The 21,392-nt window shown below is 31.3% G+C and overlaps 1 protein-coding gene across 1 annotated transcript in view; it reads left to right on the top strand.

The window, feature by feature from the left end:
• Nucleotides 1-21,392, top strand: part of LOC145280110 (dnaJ homolog subfamily C member 21-like) — a 132,273-nt gene that overhangs the window by 2,897 nt on the left and 107,984 nt on the right. The window contains exons 2-5 of the mRNA XM_080131856.1: nucleotides 6,346-6,474; nucleotides 11,612-11,703; nucleotides 14,968-15,090; nucleotides 16,894-17,067. Of these exons, the coding sequence (XP_079987982.1) occupies nucleotides 6,346-6,474; nucleotides 11,612-11,703; nucleotides 14,968-15,090; nucleotides 16,894-17,067 (518 nt within the window). The remainder of the gene's footprint in view (nucleotides 1-6,345; nucleotides 6,475-11,611; nucleotides 11,704-14,967; nucleotides 15,091-16,893; nucleotides 17,068-21,392) is intronic.

Raw genomic sequence — 21,392 nt, 5'->3', positions numbered from 1 at the left:
ACACTTTCTCGAACGGTTTGCCTCACAACTAATTCAACCAGTCTATGAGACTTGCACGTTTTATTGTGTCATCCAGGCATCATATGAATATCTCATTTTGTACGTCTGCGTAACCTCCCTTACTCCATCGAGGATGTTTGACAAACTATTGGGAACTGTTCCATCTGTGCAGAATCAAAACTGCAATGTTTTTCATCCCGCTAATTTTTAGCTTATCAAAGTGACACAACCATTTGAACACTTGTGTTGACTTTAAAGGTTGCCTGACATCTAATAGTCAAAATAAATGCCTATTAACAATCAATCGACGAATATTTACTCTTCTCCTTTGCCTTTCCTTGTCAAGATATGCCCTCACAAACATTCCTAAATTATTTGTCGACTATTTTTGCTGTTTGGCATGTCTTTCTTTATTCACCCTGACATTCCTTTCAACAGAACTAACAGATTTTTTTGCATAGAAAGGGAATAGCAACGAGTCGCACAACTGCCTATAACCTGCAGGTAAATGGCCAGGTAGAACGAATAAATGCCACATGATGGAAAACAATCGCTGGCATTGAAGTTGCGAAGACTGATAATTTCTCATTGGGAATCAGTTTTGCGTGACGCCTTGCATTCCAGTCAAGAGCGAATATTCCAGTATAATCGGAAATCAACATCTGATACCTCTCTTCCCAGTTGGCTTTTGAATCTATGTCCAATTTTGATGAAACGTTACGCATGGTCATCTAAGTACGAACACTTTGTCGATGAAGTTGAATTGCTAGAATGAAACCCTCAATTAGACTTACAACTGGAAGGGAGGAAATGGTGTCACTGAGTCAACTTGCCCCCAAACTACAAAATGTAGCACCTAATACTAATGACTGTTATCTCATTGGAGACTCCATCTCTACAATCAGATTCCTCATTTGAATTGGGTGTATCTGAAGAACCTTCTGAAACTTCACAGGCTGATACAATGCTCGATAAGAACCTATCGAAACTCATCCTTAGACAACAACGTGTCCATCCCTATTATCTAAGAAACATAGATGCTTGAACCTTTGTATATCATTTCATAACCCCTCCCTGAACTCTTTCCACTCGGGATGAATGTCATATTAGCATTGTTACTTTGTGTAAAATCTTAGCAATTGTTCATTCTTCTATTTCAGATGTGATTTTAAATGAATAAAGTTTTATTAACTGGTTTTCATTTGTCTTTTATATTCTAAATCATTACATATACATTTATACATTTAACTGCATTCATTTATCAAGTTTGATATGCATGTGTCGTTAGCTCAAGGGGTTCTGAATACTAAAGAGATAAATATTTTGATTTTGATTCTTGCTGATGGCACCCAAATTATCTATTTTTAAAAAATTGAAATCAATACAGGGTGGAACGATAAATTTGTCGCCCTAAAGAAAACAAAACTACAGCTTTATTTTAAAACTTTTATTGAACAAATGAATTCAGGTAACTTGATTATGTAGTAGAGCTGACATATATTCAATGTAGCCGCCTTCAGCCTCAATCACTGCCTCTATACAGGTCTGGAATTGGAAGTATGCCTTTTTTACAAGCACCGATGGATGATCAGGTTGGCTTTGGTGTTGCTGGAGGTTATGTTGGTAATGTTCTCGACATATGATCAAGCGAAGTAGTCCAGTGGGTTCAGATCGAGGGGAAGAAGGGGCAGCAGGGAGAGCAGAGTACAAAGTCATAGCACTTCTCTTGAAACCAAACCGGGGTCTCTTTGGTCTTGGGGGTTGGTACCATGCCTTACTCCCACACCCAGGGTCTACCAACAGCCACTTGATTGCACCAGGGGATCACCACACTCTTCAGCACATCCAGGTACACTGTGGTGTTGACTTTCAAGCCGACTTCAAAGATATGATGTGGCCCCCATTTGAAACCGCACCTAAGATCATAACTGTGGCTGGAAATAGTTGAGCCGGGTCTTCAAGCATCGAACCATCTGTATTTGCATTTTGAGGGTGTTGGCAATGGTCCTTAGTGTCGATAATGACGTCTGTCTTCTGTTGAATGTTTCTGACATCATAAACAATCGCTTCTATTTTAATAAATGACATCATCCCTTTGTGATTTTATAAAGGATTCATCCAACTTCCAACTTCGTTTCTATGGATTAAATTATCTCTTTGTGATGTCATCCAGTGTATGCAGAGAGAGAGAGAAAAAAAACTAGTTTTAATAGTATATAGATAGATATAATCATCCATAAACTGTTTTGTTGTATCACAGCACTTTGGTGTGGCTAGACAGGCAGGTGGTTCAAACTGAGATTGAAACTCAACTGTTTTTTCTTTTGGCACTCATATTTCCTAATCGCTATGACATTAACACAATGGAAATGTTAATATTTATATAAACCATATCAATCACTGAGTCATTTTTTAAGAGCTTTGCATTATCACTAATGGTAGCTAGTGATTTAACTGACTGCACACACACACACACATACACATACACGGGGTTTCCAACCTTGCTGGTCATAAAATAAGCTTAAATATATTTTAATTCATGCAGATTTCATATTTATTATTACAGAGTCAATTCTCTATTGAATATTATATTGTACCTAATATATAATAATAATGATTTCAAAAGTTAAAAAAAAGAAAATATGACGTGGGTGTCATCAGCTAATGTACGGCACAATCACGTTCTAACCAGATTACTGAAGTTAAGCAATGTTGAGCCTGGCCAATACCAGATGGGTGACCATTTGGGAAGACTAGGCGCTGTATGTACTTTCTGGAAAGGTTGGGCGTGGGCCCAGCACCCTCACCCTGTAAAAAGAACTCCTTGCTACAAAAACATCTACGAAAGTTGTAGATGGCCTATGCCCCTCCAGGGGCTTAAAGGTAATGGGTCATCAGCTAGAATTGAAACCAAAACATTTAGCACTCCAGCCGCATTCCCTACCATTTGAGCTAACTCAACAGATAGATTAGAAAGTTATAAAATTAAACCGTTTTTAGCTATGATTAGTTTATGCATGCACAAACTAATAGAAATGTCAGCAAGTTGAAATGAACATTTTGCATTTCAAATTGCCGACTTCTGTACATGTTATTCATTGATTCAAACAAAGATTTTACTCGTTATAAACCATCCTTAGTGTATGATTACTATTTGCTGTTAATTTCAGTGTTATGTGACCAGTAGTTTTAAACATTATTAGTTAAATATTTACACACACACACACATCTACTATTTTATTTATATATAATATATATGTACATAATGAATGAATGACAAAAGTCTATATTCCAAAGTTCATGATGTTGACCATTATTTCTTTAATTCAGGTGACATTTACAATTCTTGGTAGTATCTATTCCATAGTGCAAAATCAATCACCTAATTATATCAATCAGTGAATCTATTTTGCCCTTAACTCATCAGAAGAAATAGCGACAAAAGGACATAAAATGCGTTTTTGACATGATTAAAAATCCGAAAATTGGAAGAGAAGCTGTAAATACCTTATGATATGTTTAAATTACGCCATTTTAGGGACAACTACCATACAGTGCGACATAATGCAGTGTATAACTATCTCCACTGGACACCTTTGTGAACTTAGAAAAGCCTAATAGTCAAAATAGAGAATCTTTTCATTGAACTCAGGAACTTGTACATATTTCAAAGTGTATCCTTTATTTAATTTGTGAGGACAGATTTTTCTTTTTTTTTAAATAGAAATTTCTCCAGACAAGGCATGAAGCCACTTTCTGTAAGAAGCTAAAAAAAAGCGGGTCAAAAACTAACCAACGATAAGTATTAGATTGATAGATCCTGACCCAGAAAACAGCAATTCTTACCTCGTTGGCAGAAACATCGCTCATGAAATGCGAGGACCAAAGGACAAAATAAGAGACACAAGAGTTACGCGGTTGCCGAAAGTGAACTTTGGGTTTACTTTCTATTCTAAGTATCATCATCATCATCAGCTGATCTGCAAGGTAATAGCATGAACACTGTTACCGGGATGGTGCAAGAAGAATGCTGGTCAACTGAGGATGTGGCTTGCAATGGTCAAAGCTGACTTGGGAACTATGACCAACTTTTGTGTTCTTGGTGTGTGACCAATGTTGGAATCGTGAATGGCTGAAGAATGCTGAGGAGTCAGCAGCAGGCAGACATGAATGGACTGCCTTGACTCGTGATGCCGCAAATTCACTTGGAGCTGGTTCAACTCACCCCAGATGAATGCCATCACAAGTACAAGTAGGAAGTACACGCACACACATACACATGTTTATATATAGGAAGAGGTTTGATGATCAATACTTCAAAGAAGATATGTGATCTCAGCAACGACAACAAGTGCAGGTTCTGCCATACAGAAGTAGAGTGTGAACTGTCTGATATCTAGTTGGAAGGTTATGCTGAGGGATAGCTACCATACACTGCGACATCATGCAATGTATAAATATCTGCACTGGATGATCTGTAAAAACAAGTCACGCACCATCCACTATGAGAAGTCACACACCATCCACTATGACAAGTCACACACCATCCACTATGACAAGTCACACACCATCCACTATGACTATTCAATTCCTTCAGCTACATGCTTAGAAAAAAAAGTTGTTTAACCTGACATAGTGATTATTTTTAAATAATTTGACTTTGCTCTTTTTATTAAAAAAAAAAAAATTTGGAAAAGACATTTCTCATTCAGCAATGAGCTTTGGAAGGTTGTCGGTAAAAAAAATGCACAAACGCCAAAAGATAAGCGTTTTATTATTTCTAATCGCCATTTGGAAAAATCATTCTCAAATGCGACTTTCACTCACAATCTTTAACCCTGGAAGTGACACAGCAGATGAATGGTGCTGATTTTACACAAGATGGGATGATTTGCTATCTATGTGGATGATATAAACAGAATCCCAGTTGTTGTGAGCTGACAATTGTAATAATTTTAATGTTTAAAAAGTTTTCCAATTAGAATTTATCTTATTAAATTAATCAATTATATCTGTGAAATTCAAGGGTACAGTTATCTCCCCTTAGTTGAAATTTAAAGTTAAATCAGAGTATTTATCTAGTTTATGACTCAATCTGTGGCAACTTTGCATTGGCAGATTATGTAAAAAGCTAAAAGATGTCGAAGCGATTATCCAATCAGCTGGCAGAAGATAAGTTTCAATGAAATTTAGTTTAACTAGTTTGTTTTATTGCAAGATTAGCTTTCTCTGCAATATTCTGCATTTACTGAATTTTTTTTATTTAAATCCTGTTCTGTTATTTTTAATTTCAAATCTTGAATTGGAAATTAAGTTGTTTTCCTGAATTTAAAAAAAACAGAAAAATCTTTATGATCTATGTGCCTGTCGCGGAATGAAAATGTCATATCTCAAAAATCACAAATTAATCAAATTTTTTTTTTTTGTTCAGAAAATCAATTTTTTATGATTTTTATTGATTAATAGTAATTCGTAGCCATTACACAAAAGCTACTTAATCAATTTGTAATTTTTTAGAGTATGACGTTTTCATTCTGTATTGGATTTTGTTTTTATATTTTGGGGTTTTAATTAGGTTGAATTCTAGACATGAACCGGGAATTTCCTTCCCTAAAGTTTTCAAAACATTATTTTGTGTTTCTCTTTACTTTTTTCTAAACGGAGATATGTCTTCATAAAAATGTAAAAGTTTGGAGTAGCATTTTTAAAATTATAATTTACGCAATATTTTGTAGAGGAGTTGTTTTTTTTTTGTTTTTTTATTCACGTTCACCCCTAACAAGGCATATCGCCACTTGGACGTTAAGGGGCTACTATTTGGAACCATGCTGAGGAAAGATTAACAAGATGTTGATTTATATTACATTTAAACTTCTGCATATCAGTACAGTTAGGGAAGCAGGGAATTTCAAAGTTTAGCTGTTTGAGAAAAAGAAACTATTAGAGTAGAAAGGTTTCTGGCATTTAGGGACTTCAACAGTGAAGGGGTGAGATTTTGTTGCTAAGTGGGTTTGTCGGTGATATATATGTTGAGAGGGTACAAGTGCAATAAATGAGTTCATTAGAGCACATTCCATTAAAATATTTGTAAAACAGGCACAGAGATGCAAGATTGCAGCGATGATGGGACAGGAGTTGGAGCTTAGTTGACAAAGTGGGACCTATTAGATTGAAAACTCTTTTTTGATCTGATACAACAGGGAGAGGATGGTGGTAGATGCATCAGTCCATATGTGGCAACTATATGCCATGCGTGGGCAATGGTGGCTTTGTAGAAGTGCAGGATACTCTCAGGTGTGAGTAGTGTAATTATTGATAACTGAATATTGATTTGTTTCTTTCCAGATAAGAATCCTGATAATATAGAAGAATGTACTGTACAGTTTCGCCTTATCCAGCAAGCGTATGAAGTTTTGGGCGACCCTCAGGAAAGAGCTTGGTATGACAAGCACAGAGATGCTATCCTTCATGGAGGTATGTATTTTATTTTGTTATTTAAAGATTAAAATAAAATTTTTTTGCAAATCACTCCAGACATGGCATGAAACCACTTGGTGTAAGGAGCTAACAAGAATGAAAGAGGATTATCACAAATAAAGAAAATGCCTATTGACCATAGTCTTGAAATAATCAAGGCTATAAGAAGGAGAAAAACAGCCAGCAGGAAAAGTGCTCCACAAGTCTGCAGTTCTTGGAAATAATCTACTAGAATAGGAAGCTGTATTACAGTGGGGGTATCAAAACAATGAATTTATGGAGACCACTAGACTAATAAGTCAAAGAGTTGGAACAAAGGAAGCAGAGAATAGTGTTGTCTAGTCGGTTTTCTCTGTAATGATTTATCTGTTTATCTCTGTCACATGTATATAATCATGTTTGTTGCATTTCTACAAAGATGCTGCTAGTAAATATAAACATTCCAGCATGTTCTAGCTATTCTGATAATCAAACACGGAGACGGTTTCATTCCAAAACTGTTTTTATCTAATTATTATTTTGCCTGTCAATGGTCACCCGACATGTTAAGCAAGGGTGGTGAAAAGTGAGGTTGGGTTTGACGAACTAACGACATAACGATCGTGCATCTCTCTCTCCTGTGTGTTCATCAGACCTCTTGCTTTTATTGACAAATTCTTTCTTTGTTCCATCAGAGGTCAATATGTATGTACAAGTCCTACCTGGTATTTTCTTTATTCTGTGCTAATCTGGAATTTGTGTGTGTACACGATCTCAAAATTCCTTTATCCAATGATAGATCAGACAATTTTTCACCTCTTATCAAGACCTGTAGGCCACTCTAGGATAAAGGTCAAGTGTTAAGTAGATGATGAGACAATATGATCAGTTATGGTGGAACTTTGGTAGCGCTAGATTATTTAAGAGGACGGCTCAATAGGAATATATTCACATTAGATTTGAAAATGACCATGTTATATTCATCCGAGAAGCAGTCCCATAGTATTGCGTTCTACAGATGGACAGTTTTAGGAAAGAAACTTGGCTCATGGAATTTCCATGTAGTTTTAGACACATATAGAGAGTAAGGGAAGTTGCTGTAGCTAGGCAAGTATTAGGGAGAGACCATAGATTGGAGCTCAGCCAAGCATCTATAATATAAAAGCATATTTTTTGTATTCTAGCAAAGGCTTTTGGATGGGAGGGGCGCTTGGGGGTGGGTTACTGTTTCTTAGAACTTTTTATATACTCCCTAGATTATAATATCTCCAATTTGCAAAAGGATGTCATGTCTATGAGCCTATCTTTATTTTATCGTTATTTCCATGGCAAGTGCTCATCTGAGCTCCAATCTCTGGTCCCCCCTCTCCAATCTTTCACAATAAACACCCGTCTAGCTGAAACCACAGTCAATAATTTTTCCCACTCTTTATCTGTGCCTAAATCAAAATGTAGATTCCATGAACAAAGCTTCTTTCTTAGAACTGCACGCCTGTGGAACTCTCTACCGCTTGCCTGTTTTCCTCCTGACGTCAACTTGGATGTCTTCAAGTCCAACATAAACAAATTCCTGATGAACCGCCCCCTTAAGTAATGACACTTTATCAAATCTCCAATACTAACGAATACTACAACACTATCCCATTGATTACTGTACACACAATAACCCTTATCCCCGAGTGGCTTCTGGGCCTTGTTAAGTGGCGAGCGACCTCCATGTAAAAAAAAAGAAAAAAAAGTCCAATGTAAAGAAGTTCTTGATGAACCATCCCCTTAAGTAATCCAATTTACCAAATTTCCACTACTAACGATTACTATGATATTGCCCCATTGAATACTGAACACTCAGTAACCCTTATCCTCGAGTGGCCTCCGGGCCTTGATAAGTGGTGACTCCTTTGTAAAAAAAAAAAAAAATGTCTATCTTTTATCTGAGTGACTTTTACACGCTGTTTTCATGGTATTTCCTGGTTTCTGCGTGTTTGTTTGGCTTTTCCATATTAAAAAGTTAAACAACCTGGAGCAAACGGACCTTCATGGCACCCGTGCCAGGGACGTCCAGCGTCCAGAAAGCAATGAGCTTTGATCAATGCAGGCAAAACCCGTCATATCAGACAATTGCTATTCAGTTGGACACTCCCCTTTTTATGGGGAGCTGGTTTTCCCCAACATCTTGAGCAAATATGCAGAAACTGGCTTGCAGCCAAAGTTAAGTGCATGATTTTATTCCCCTATGGCGTGATGTTTGACCTTGTTAAATTTACACCTGTAACTTTTTAATCGTTTAATTTCAACCATTCTCACTTCTCTGCCCTCTTAGCGTTGTGGTAAGATGTCAGGCTTTCTTTTTCGCCTTCGCGGGTTCCAGCTTACCTGCTTACTAAAACTTTTTTTTTTCTTTTACACCTCCAAACACCCAGGCAACACCGGGCATCTTCGCTAGTCTACTATAAAAGTAAAGATAGATAAAATAGAGACAGATTCTCAATGTCTTTTCTGTAAAGAAATAAGGAGTTGAAAAGGTCCTCTTTCACTAAATTTAAAAAATGGTTTCATGTCAAAGCAGGAAGGGTTACTCTTAGGAGCTCCACCCCAAATGTGGATACAGTACTTCATATTAGGACATATTTAACTCTTGTATGGTATTACTGGACGAATACTTAACATAGTTAAATCCTTCTATTATATAAAAGGCGAAATGGGCATGAGCGTTTGTTTATGTCTGCGAAAGGCTTTTCATATCGGGCTTCTGCTGTCGGTTAAATTCTGGGAAAAGTTTTCCTATACTTCCAAAGTCATAATATCTCAGATTTGCAAACGGACACCGTTTCTTTCCTTTGTTTGGATTGAGTTGAAAAAAAATTCCCACTGTGCCGTTGTCTCAGGTGTTTGTTTGTCCTTTTTGTATAAATAAAGCGAAACTATTCGAACGACAACACCTGGCCTTCGGGCCGGGTAGCATCTGTTCTGAAGGGAAATCCTTCATACTGAGATAATTACTATTTATTTGGATACTGCCAGAGTGCCCCGTTTTTGGGGGAGTTGGTTTTCCCTCAGATTAAAAATGACCTTGTGTCTAATTTGCTTTCGTGGGACATTTAAAAACAACGCCATTTCTTGTTTTTGATTGACTACGGTAAATTTAGACTTCCTGGCATGTCATAGAGTAGTGGAAAGATGTCAGAATTTCTTTCACTTTTTTCTGCCTTTGCATCACAGGTTCAAGCCTGCCTGCCTGCCTACTACCACTTTTTTTTTTTTTTCTCAACACACACCTCCAAACACTCGGGCAATGCCAGGCACCCAGGCTAGTCTTAAATAAGATTGTCTTTGATGGTTGTACGTCAAAACAATATGATATAAATGTGGGTGTACCTTAAGGGTAAATCCTTGGACCTTTATTATTCCTGATATTCATAAATGACCTCTCTAATATATTGTTTCTGTGATAAGTATATTTGCTGACGACACCACACTCTATAACAGATCTATGGTAAAATTTAATGAACATATATCCAAGGCAATGGTGGCAACCCTAGAGGAAGATCTCCAGTCTGTAGTGGAATGGGAACAAAAATGGATGGTAGCCAAGACTAAGCTTGTTTTCTTCAATAATTACAAGAAACCTTCTCAACCATAAATAACTATGACTAAAGATACATTAACTGAAAGTATCTCTATCAAACTCCTCAGCTTAACGTTCACAGGGAACATGAGTTGGAACAGATACATCAAACGCATTGCCAAGACTGCTGCAAAGAAGGTGGGCTCTCTGTCATGCTAGAAAGTTACTTATGCCTGGGAGTATCCTGTACCTCTACAAGGCTGCCATTCACCCATGTAGGATGTATTGTTGTCACATTTGGGCTGCTATTAGTCTTTCACACTTAAACAGAGTTCAAAAGAGAGTCGCCAACCTAATAGGTTGCACTCTCAGCTAGGCTTCAACCTCTGTTCCATCGACAAAATGTTGCATTCCTATGTCTGTTTTACAAGTATTTTAATGGTAGGTGCTTTAACAAATTATAAGCCCTTGTGCCCCCCTCAACATAGATACACTCAACAAAACCAACAAGCAGCAAAATCCCACCCCTACACAGTAGAGATCCATAGGTGACAGAAAGCTTTCTACTCTAATAGTTTCTTTTCTAGGACTGCTAAATTTTGGAATTCCCTTCTGGGTTCCTGCTTCCCCAACTGTACTGACATGCAGAAGTTCAAGTGTAATGTAAACTGACATCTTGCTGCTCAACTCCCTACATAGTATCACTGCAAATTATGTCCCAGATAGTATCTCACAACATCCCACTATGCCTTGTTTGGGGTGAAAATGCAAAAAAAAAAAAAAAAAGGTAGAGAATTGGAGTGGTAGAACAATCCCACCATTTTCCAGTGATTTTGGCAATTTTGGTCGGTCTATTATTTTAGGTCAGGGGTAAAGGTCAGTCGCAGAAGCTTGTCAAAGTAGGATGCTTCTTCACAACAAGAGCTGTTTATTTCAATTGGAGCAAAATGGGGCATGAGCGTTGGTGGTAAAAAGTTTTGCACCACATGCTCCAGGTCGGCAGAGAGAGAATCAGAAAGATCCAGGTCTTTGTGGACTTTTGAAGTGTTGCCATAGATGGTAGTATTGTCTGCATAGATGTCGATGAAAGAATGAATAATGTGATCAGGAGGAGACTTGGGCCCAGGATGAAGATCTGAGACACGCTTGCATCAATATTATGAGTTTCAGTTTTCTGCTCATCAACGACTACTTGATAAAACCTTTCAGAGAGAAAAGATTTTATTCTTGAAAGGACATTCCAGCTATTCTGTAGTAGCTGGAAATATTATGAAGTAAACCTTTATGCAAAACTCTATCAAATGTCTTATATATATCGAGAGCTATTGCTCTAGAAACAAAGCAAATGTCAATAGATTCACTGATCCTTTGTGATATTACTGTTAGCACATCAGCTGTTGATCTCTCAAAACAGAAACCATATTGCATGTCGCTGAATAGGTTGTTTTTGCTGAGTTAGTTGACAACTTCTCTATCACAGACTTACGCATGCGTTGGTAGTATTTATAGAAAAGACTGAGATCAACAACATGTAAAAACATAAATTTTAGGGCACAACTTATGTCTTTGTATTATTTTTTTGTCTTTCAGGACTCGGTCGCGGCGATTTTGAAGATGATAGTCTGGATGTTTTCACCTATTTTAATTCGTCTTGTTATTCGGGATTTGGAGATGATGATAATGTGAGTTATTTTAACCTTTATTTCTTTTAAGTTCTGGGTTTTACAATTTTTATTTTATTGCTAATATAATTTAAATTCATTATGCAAGTGAATTACGCATGATTTTTTATAAAAATATGAATTCATTTATTTTTAAAAGACTGGCCTACTTAGTATAATGGTAAGAGATTTCATTAATTGAGATTCAAGTCGTACCAAAGATGCCAAAAATTGTAATTGATACCTTGTTAGCGTCATAAGATGAATGGAGTTAATCTTCAAAACTGCCAAGCTTGAAGATCGAGATAAGACACTGTAAGAAAATGTCAGAACCCTGACCATAGGAAATCTCTATATAAAAGTGAGAATGTGCATGTGTGTGAGGACAATTCTCCACCTATATACTCAACGAATTTTTGATCTACAGACTTGAAATTTGGTATATAGAATATTCAGACATGTGGAAAACTTTTTAATTGCTTTTCATTTGAAAAAAGAGCTGCTAATGGGCTAAAATTGAAAAATTGGTACATGAAGATCATCAGATTTTTATCTGTTTGTCAACTGTTTCATGAATGTGCATGTGTGAATGATTCACATGACAGATTCCTTATGTTAAGAATAAGTAGGTTTGAAAACACTTTTTAAAGCTTATGGCAAGCTGGCCTGATGGTTATTGTACTTGACTCACTGTCTTTAGGTTTTGGTTTGAGTATTTTTTGTTTTACTTACAAGAAGTGAACTTTTTAGAAAAAAAAACATAATACTCGCATGCACATGTCTAAGTTTCTGTATGAATTAAAATACAATATTTATGCGTATTTTACGACTGGGATAATGATGTATCCTGATTGAAAACTAAAAGTAATAACTCTGTTTAAATATTAAAAAAAAACGAACAAAAACAACAGCAGAAAAAGTTTTGGCTGAAGTTAATAGTTTGACGACATAGCATTACGCCACGAAGCCAGGGACTTTAGAAACAGTCGAAAACAAGCATTTAAAAACGATGGTGGTTTTCTAGGTCAAATATCATGCCATAGCAGCAGGAGCAGAGAAAAACGAATTCACGCGAATTTTGTCGGAAGATAAAAGTGGTGGAAATAAAAGAAATTTACGACGTCGTTTCGTAAGTGTTAGATATTATGATCTTGGTAGCATATAAAAAGTTATAAGAATGAACGAGCAAGCCGAGAAGCAGTCAGAAAAAAATCTTTGCCAGACATACAGAAAAAATGCACACACACACACACATTTTCGCTTTTATATATATAGATGTCTTATATATTAGTTATTTTTTTTACTTACTTTTTTTTTTTTTCGAAACTGCTTCCCCAAAATCGGAAATTTATAATGAAGGGCCTGTTAGAAGCAAAGATGACTAAATTTATCGATTGAGAAAATAAAACGATAAATACATTCTATTTAACTGCACATATATCGGCAAAATTCTAAGAAAACAAGAAATAAGACAGAAAAAAAATAAAACAAAAAGAAAAATGATAAAATAACATTAGGAATTGTAAGCAATGCAATGTGAGGGACACCATTTCCAGAGAGACAGATGACCCCTAATTCACAATAGCCCTTTATGTCCTCGTGACAATATGTCTTATTTAGAGGTGAAAAAAAACAAATGTGATGTTTTTTTTTTGTTTTTTTTATAAAAAAAAAAATTTTTTTTTTTAGTTTTCAGTTTATTATTTTAAAATATCTTGTGTATATTCATTAGCAAGAGGACCCGATGTCGCCCGGGATCGAATGATGATCGACAAATGTTCCACAGTATATTTTTATTGTCATTAAAATGAGTGAAATTGCCCATTTTTCAATCAAATTGATTGATTGCCTGCTCTAGTCAGGGACCCACTGCAGTGTATGAGGAAGAAGCTTCACATGCCTCTCTACAGTGACTTAGTCCACAATACTTTGTCATCTGCATTGCACTGTAGAGAACCTACTGTTGATTTTATCAAATTATTTTTATACAATACCTCGAATTAAACTTGAAAATGCAAAAATTCAAGTATCATGGTTTGATTGTGTTCTGATTGTTTTAATTGTGTTCTAAACAGAAACATTCATTTCAAACGTGCACCTGTCTTTTCAAAGAACCTATTAATTTTATATGTCGGGCTCTTCTGCTTGTGCGGTAATAAAACTTCTAAAATGCATTTGTGATGTTAGGCTGTGTAAGGATGTTAACTTGATTTAGAATTGGACTGTTCCTTCTTTAATCAAATTATGTTTTTTTTCGATTATTGATTTTTGATACTTATCGGAGTCATTCTGATACAAAACCTATCTAAGAACACTGTCAGCCACATAATGTGCATAGTACCAGCTAATTCAGAGTCCATAGGGAATAAACTCACAAACGCATACAAAGTGCTTTATATATATATAGGAATTTAATATATAATTATATACGGCATAATCACATTGACACAAAAGTTCTCATCAGACCATTGAAGTTAAGCTACATTGAGCCTGACTAGTCCCAAATGGGTGACCATTCGGGAATTCTAGGTACTGTATGTGCTCTCTGCTTCATTGTTTCCAGTTGTCCTGAACCTCCACCTGCTACTGGTGTTTAACAATTCTGACTCAGGAAAGGTATAGTTGGAGACTGCACAACTGTTGCCGCAAAAATTCCACTTGCAGGCACCCTTAAAGTGGGTATTCATAGTCTGTCAAGACTGAAGGAAGCTACCACAGATTTAACTCTTTACCGACAAATTGTATTTTCAAGTCGCCTTTAAAAAAAACAAAACAATTTCTTACTCTTATGACTTATTGGCCCAACTGGTCTTCAAAGTACAGATCTATGCATGGTTCAACAAGTGGATGAGGGGTTCGTTTATGTCTGTGTGTCAGTTGCATGTTAACTTCTGTCACATGTGCGTTTCATGATTAAAAAATTTATTGCATAAAAAAATTCTGGTGATAAAAAGTTAATACTTATGTTTTTGAATCAATCTATTATTTATTGAATATTTTTTTTCTCTTCTATGGACGTTCCATCCATCCAGCGTGGCTGTAGCTGAGATTGAACTCACTACACGAGTTTGTAGCATAATTCAAATCTTGTCGGTAGCTGAATACTTGATGCTTCACCAGGGCTATCAAGGGTATTTTTTATCATGACGCCATCACTAAAAGGGGTGCCTACCACGGCTTAAGAGAGTCCCATCTACCCTCGAGAGAAGGATAGACCATGTCAGTTTCTCAACCTGGTATTTTACCACACGGTACAAGTTTTTCTTTTTTTTTTTTTTCTTTCAGGGTTTTTTTTCTGTGTATCGAAATGTGTTTGAAACAATTGCCCAAGAAGATTACAAGTTTATGGATGATGATAATGATTTTGAAATTCCTTCGTTTGGTTACAGTGACAGCAGCTATCAAGAGGTAAGTGGAAGGTTTTAAAAACAGTAGTTACTCGCATCAAGTGTGGGACTTTGAGTATAGAAATACATTAGTTTAAAAACTAGTCTGTTGAATAATTTTGTGCATAGTGAACACACAGACACAATTTGTAAAAAGGATAGAATAAGCTGTTGTCGACCTTTTGACCTCACCTCTGACAGGTAGGCATCAACACAAACTTCTGTCTAGATATCTTTTCCCTTTTTTCTCTCTTATTTTTCCCATGGCACGTGACAGTGACGAATGATGCACCACACGTTCCAAGTTTGGTTTACATACACACACCGACTCAGTGATGAAATGAACTACTGTGTACTGATCCAGCTTTACAGCAGTAAGCTAAACTTTGCAAAATTATGGACAACCTCTACAATCCATGAATTACCTCGGTAACAACATTAAACAAAATATTTAATCTCAATCCAAACATGATCACCAGAGATCAACAAATACACACGTACGCAATGCACACATGGTCTTTTACGTTTTCCAATAAAAGGTATTGTCTGTATAAAAATTTTTTTTTTGTTTTAAATGAAGTCTACATGTACCTCTATAAACTTAGCATCTATTTTCATTAATTTATGTTGCCAAACATGTAATGTTACGGCAACTTGAGTGTCTGGTTTAAGTTATGTCAGAGTTTCTGCATTACTTCCATTGGTTTTTTCCAGAATTTCCCCTATGTCAAAAAGCAAAAATAAGCAAAAATCTGTATGATGTACAATCCCGTGACAAAACGAAAATATCGTATTCCTAAAATCACATAATTTGATCAAGTCGTTTTATTTTTATAAAGAAAATCATTTTTAAATGATTAATGGGAATTTGTAAGCATTGCAGCACATAGCTGGCAAGTTTTGAATTATTGTCTAGTTATCTCCCTTATTTTATTTATTCATTTATTTATTTTTCAAATAGTGGGTAAAACAGTCACTTCTATGATATTCAAATTTAATTTTCTTATTTAAAAATAAAACTACTTGACCAGTTTACGTGACTTTCGGAATATGATATTTGTGTTTCATCACGAGTATGTACATTATACAGATTTTTCTTTATTTTTGTCTTTTAACACAAGAAGAATTCTAGACAAGAATGAAAATCTAAATCTAAAAGCTCCCAATACTGTCCATTCAATCTATATACCATAAGCAAAAAATTGATCAGTACTATTTTAAAAGCTAATCGCGTATGTATCTTTCAGATAACTCACCATCTTCTTTTAGCAATTAATTATTCTGTGTGTGTTTCTCCATCTCACTTTTTCTTTCAAAAATTAAAAAAAGAAATAACAAAATGACTCATTGATTATTATTTACAAATATTAATCTCTTTTTGCCCCAACACCTGAACGTGGACTAAGAGGACACAACCTGAAGTTGTTTCATTGGAGATTTCAGCTAAACCAACATAAAGCCGCATTTTCCATCCTCATAAAGGCTTCCTGGAATAGACTGTTGCTTGTCAGCATACCAATGACGGATCAGTTCAAGACAAAATTGTACAAGTGGTGGTCAACTGTATTTCCGACTGTCTAAATTCGTAATGCCTCTTCCTCCCTCCTTGTTCGCTTTGTTTTTTTTTTCTCTCTTCTTAATGGTAACGAAACATGTTTTTATCTATGCTGAATAAATTGAATTGAATATTTTTGATTCTGTCTCTCTCTCTATCTCTCTCAAAAAACAAAAAAAAAAAGAATCCATTTCTACAAATTAAAGAAAAAAAAAAATGAATATGGCTTACTGATTTTTATTTTTTATTGAATTTTTTTCTTCTTTTAAGGTTGTTAACAAGTTCTATGGCTATTGGTCCAGTTATTGTACGGCCAAATCGTTTGTGTGGAAGGACAAATATGATATCCGTGATGCCCCAGACCGTAGAACTCGTCGTATGATAGAAGCAGAGAATAAGAAATTTAGAGATGCTGCAAAAAAGGAAAGGAATGAAGAAGTCCGAGTATGTATTGTTCAAAACTCCTTTGAATTTAATCTCTCTCGATCATTATTCATCCGTGTTTTCATTAGATACTCACGTACATATGTCTGCGTGTGTGTGTATAGTGATGAAAAAGGAACAAATCAAGTTATGTGTTCATCAATGTCTTTATTTCAAGACTTCCTCGGGATGATTAAGTTGAAGAAAATAAAATGACAGTATAATATTTGAAAATATATTTGTTGTGAAAAGGATATCTTTGTTCTATTTCAGAATGAAAAAATCATTGGCATTTCAAAATGTGTATAGCAGGAGTGATTGATTGATTTTTTTTTTTTCATGTCATATAGTGATTTAGACATTTAAAAAGATATGCAATTTATGTTCCTTTTGAATAAGTATAGTCATTATAAATCAAATATGGATGTCTAATTGAAATGAAATGAGTATATCTTTGTTTTGGACACAGGTTAACTCACTTACACCATAGAAAATATTACCTATAATAAAAAATATATATAATCAGTCAATAAATAATAGAAAATATTATATATAATCAGTCAATAAATAATAGAAAATATTACCTATAAAAATTATTATATATAATCAGTCAATAAATAATAGAAAATATTACCTATAATAATTATTATATATAATCAGTCAATAAATAATAGAAAATATTACCTATAATAATAAATATATATAATCAGTCTATAAATAATAGAAAATATTACCTATAATAATAAATATATATAATCAGTCAATAAATAATAGAAAATATTATATATAATCAGTCAATAAATAATAGAAAATATTACCTATAATAATTATTATATATAATCAGTCAATAAATAATAGAAAATATTACCTATAATAATAAATATATATAATCAGTCAATAAATAATAGAAAATATTACCTATAAAAATTATTATATATAATCAGTCAATAAATAATAGAAAATATTACCTATAATAATTATTATATATAATCAGTCAATAAATAATAGAAAATATTACCTATAATAATTATTATATATAATCAGTCAATAAATAATAGAAAATATTACCTATAATAATTATTATATATAATCAGTCAATAAATAATAGAAAATATTACCTATAATAATAAATATATATAATCAGTCAATAAATAATAGAAAATATTACCTATAAAAATTATTATATATAATCAGTCAATAAATAATAGAAAATATTACCTATAATAATTATTATATATAATCAGTCAATAAATAATACAAAATATTACCTATAAAAATTATTATATATAATCAGTCAATAAATAATAGAAAATATTACCTATAATAATTATTATATATAATCAGTCAATAAATAATAGAAAATATTATATATAATCAGTCAATAAATAATAGAAAATATTATATATAATCAGTCAATAAATAATAGAAAATATTACCTATAATAATTATTATATATAATCAGTCAATAAATAATAGAAAATATTACCTATAAAAATTATTATATATAATCAGTCAATAAATAATAGAAAATATTACCTATAATAATTATTATATATAATCAGTCAATAAATAATAGAAAATATTATATATAATCAGTCAATAAATAATAGAAAATATTACCTATAATAATTATTATATATAATCAGTCAATAAATAATAGAAAATATTACCTATAATAATTATTATATATAATCAGTAAATAAATAATAGAAAATATTACCTATAATAATAAATATATATAATCAGTCAATAAATAATAGAAAATATTACCTATAATAATAAATATATATAATCAGTCAATAAATAATAGAAAATATTACCTATAATAATTATTATATATAATCAGTCAATAAATAATACAAAATATTACCTATAAAAATTATTATATATAATCAGTCAATAAATAATAGAAAATACTACCTATAAAAATTATTATATATAATCAGTCAATAAATAATAGAAAATATTACCTATAAAAATTATTATATATAATCAGTCAATAAATAATAGAAAATATTACTTATAATAATTATTATATATAATCAGTCAATAAATAATAGAAAATATTACCTATAATAATAAATATATATAATCAGTCAATAAATAATAGAAAATATTACCTATAATAATTATTATATATAATCAGTCAATAAATAATAGAAAATATTACCTATAATAATTATTATATATAATCAGTCAATAAATAATAGAAAATATTACCTATAATAATAAATATATATAATCAGTCAATAAATAATAGAAAATATTACCTATAATAATTATTATATATAATCAGTCAATAAATAATAGAAAATATTACCTATAATAATTATTATATATAATCAGTCAATAAATAATAGAAAATATTACCTATAATAATTATTATATATAATCAGTCAATAAATAATAGAAAATATTACCTATAAAAATTATTATATATAATCAGTCAATAAATAATAGAAAATATTACCTATAATAATTATTATATATAATCAGTCAATAAATAATAGAAAATATTACCTATAAAAATTATTATATATAATCAGTCAATAAATAATAGAAAATATTACCTATAATAATAAATATATATAATCAGTCAATAAATAATAGAAAATATTACCTATAATAATTATTATATATAATCAGTCAATAAATAATAGAAAATATTACCTATAATAATTATTATATATAATCAGTCAATAAATAATAGAAAATATTACCTATAATAATAAATATATATAATCAGTCAATAAATAATAGAAAATATTACCTATAATAATTATTATATATAATCAGTCAATAAATAATAGAAAATATTACCTATAATAATTATTATATATAATCAGTCAATAAATAATAGAAAATATTACCTATAATAATAAATATATATAATCAGTCAATAAATAATAGAAAATATTACCTATAATAATAAATATATATAATCAGTCAATAAATAATAGAAAATATTACCTATAATAATTATTATATATAATCAGTCAATAAATAATAGAAAATATTACCTATAATAATAAATATATATAATCAGTCAATAAATAATAGAAAATATTACCTATAATAATAAATATATATAATCAGTCAATAAATAATAGAAAATATTACCTATAATAATAAATATATATAATCAGTCAATAAATAATAGAAAATATTACCTATAATAATTATTATATATAATCAGTCAATAAATAATAGAAAATATTACCTATAATAATTATTATATATAATCAGTCAATAAATAATAGAAAATATTACCTATAATAATAAATATATATAATCAGTCAATAAATAATAGAAAATATTACCTATAATAATTATTATATATAATCAGTCAATAAATAATAGAAAATATTACCTATAATAATTATTATATATAATCAGTCAATAAATAATAGAAAATATTACCTATAATAATAAATATATATAATCAGTCAATAAATAATAGAAAATATTACCTATAATAATAAATATATATAATCAGTCAATAAATAATAGAAAATATTACCTATAATAATTATTATATATAATCAGTCAATAAATAATAGAAAATATTACCTATAATAATAAATATATATAATCAGTCAATAAATAATAGAAAATATTACCTATAATAATAAATATATATAATCAGTCAATAAATAATAGAAAATATTACCTATAATAATAAATATATATAATCAGTCAATAAATAATAGAAAATATTACCTATAATAATTATTATATATAATCAGTCAATAAATAATAGAAAATATTACCTATAATAATTATTATATATAATCAGTCAATAAATAATAGAAAATATTACCTATAATAATTATTATATATAATCAGTCAATAAATAATAGAAAATATTATATATAATCAGTCAATAAATAATGGAAAATATTATATATAATCAGTCAATAAATAATAGAAAATATTACCTATAATAATTATTATATATAATCAGTCAATAAATAATAGAAAATATTACCTATAATAATAAATATATATAATCAGTCAATAAATAATAGAAAATATTACCTATAATAATAAATATATATAATCAGTCAATAAATAATAGAAAATATTACCTATAATAATAAATATATATAATCAGTCAATAAATAATAGAAAATATTACCTATAATAATTATTATATATAATCAGTCAATAAATAATAGAAAATATTATATATAATCAGTCAATAAATAATGGAAAATATTACCTATAATAATTATTATATATAATCAGTCAATAAATAATAGAAAATATTACCTATAATAATTATTATATATAATCAGTCAATAAATAATAGAAAATATTACCTATAATAATTATTATATATAATC

Source organism: Euprymna scolopes, chromosome 7 (assembly GCF_053919585.1).
Source record: "Euprymna scolopes isolate OS-2025 chromosome 7, ASM5391958v1, whole genome shotgun sequence".
NCBI classification, from domain to species: Eukaryota; Metazoa; Mollusca; class Cephalopoda; order Sepiida; family Sepiolidae; genus Euprymna; species Euprymna scolopes.
The sequence above is the reverse complement of the archived record's forward strand: the minus strand, read 5'-3'. Positions and strand labels throughout refer to the sequence as shown.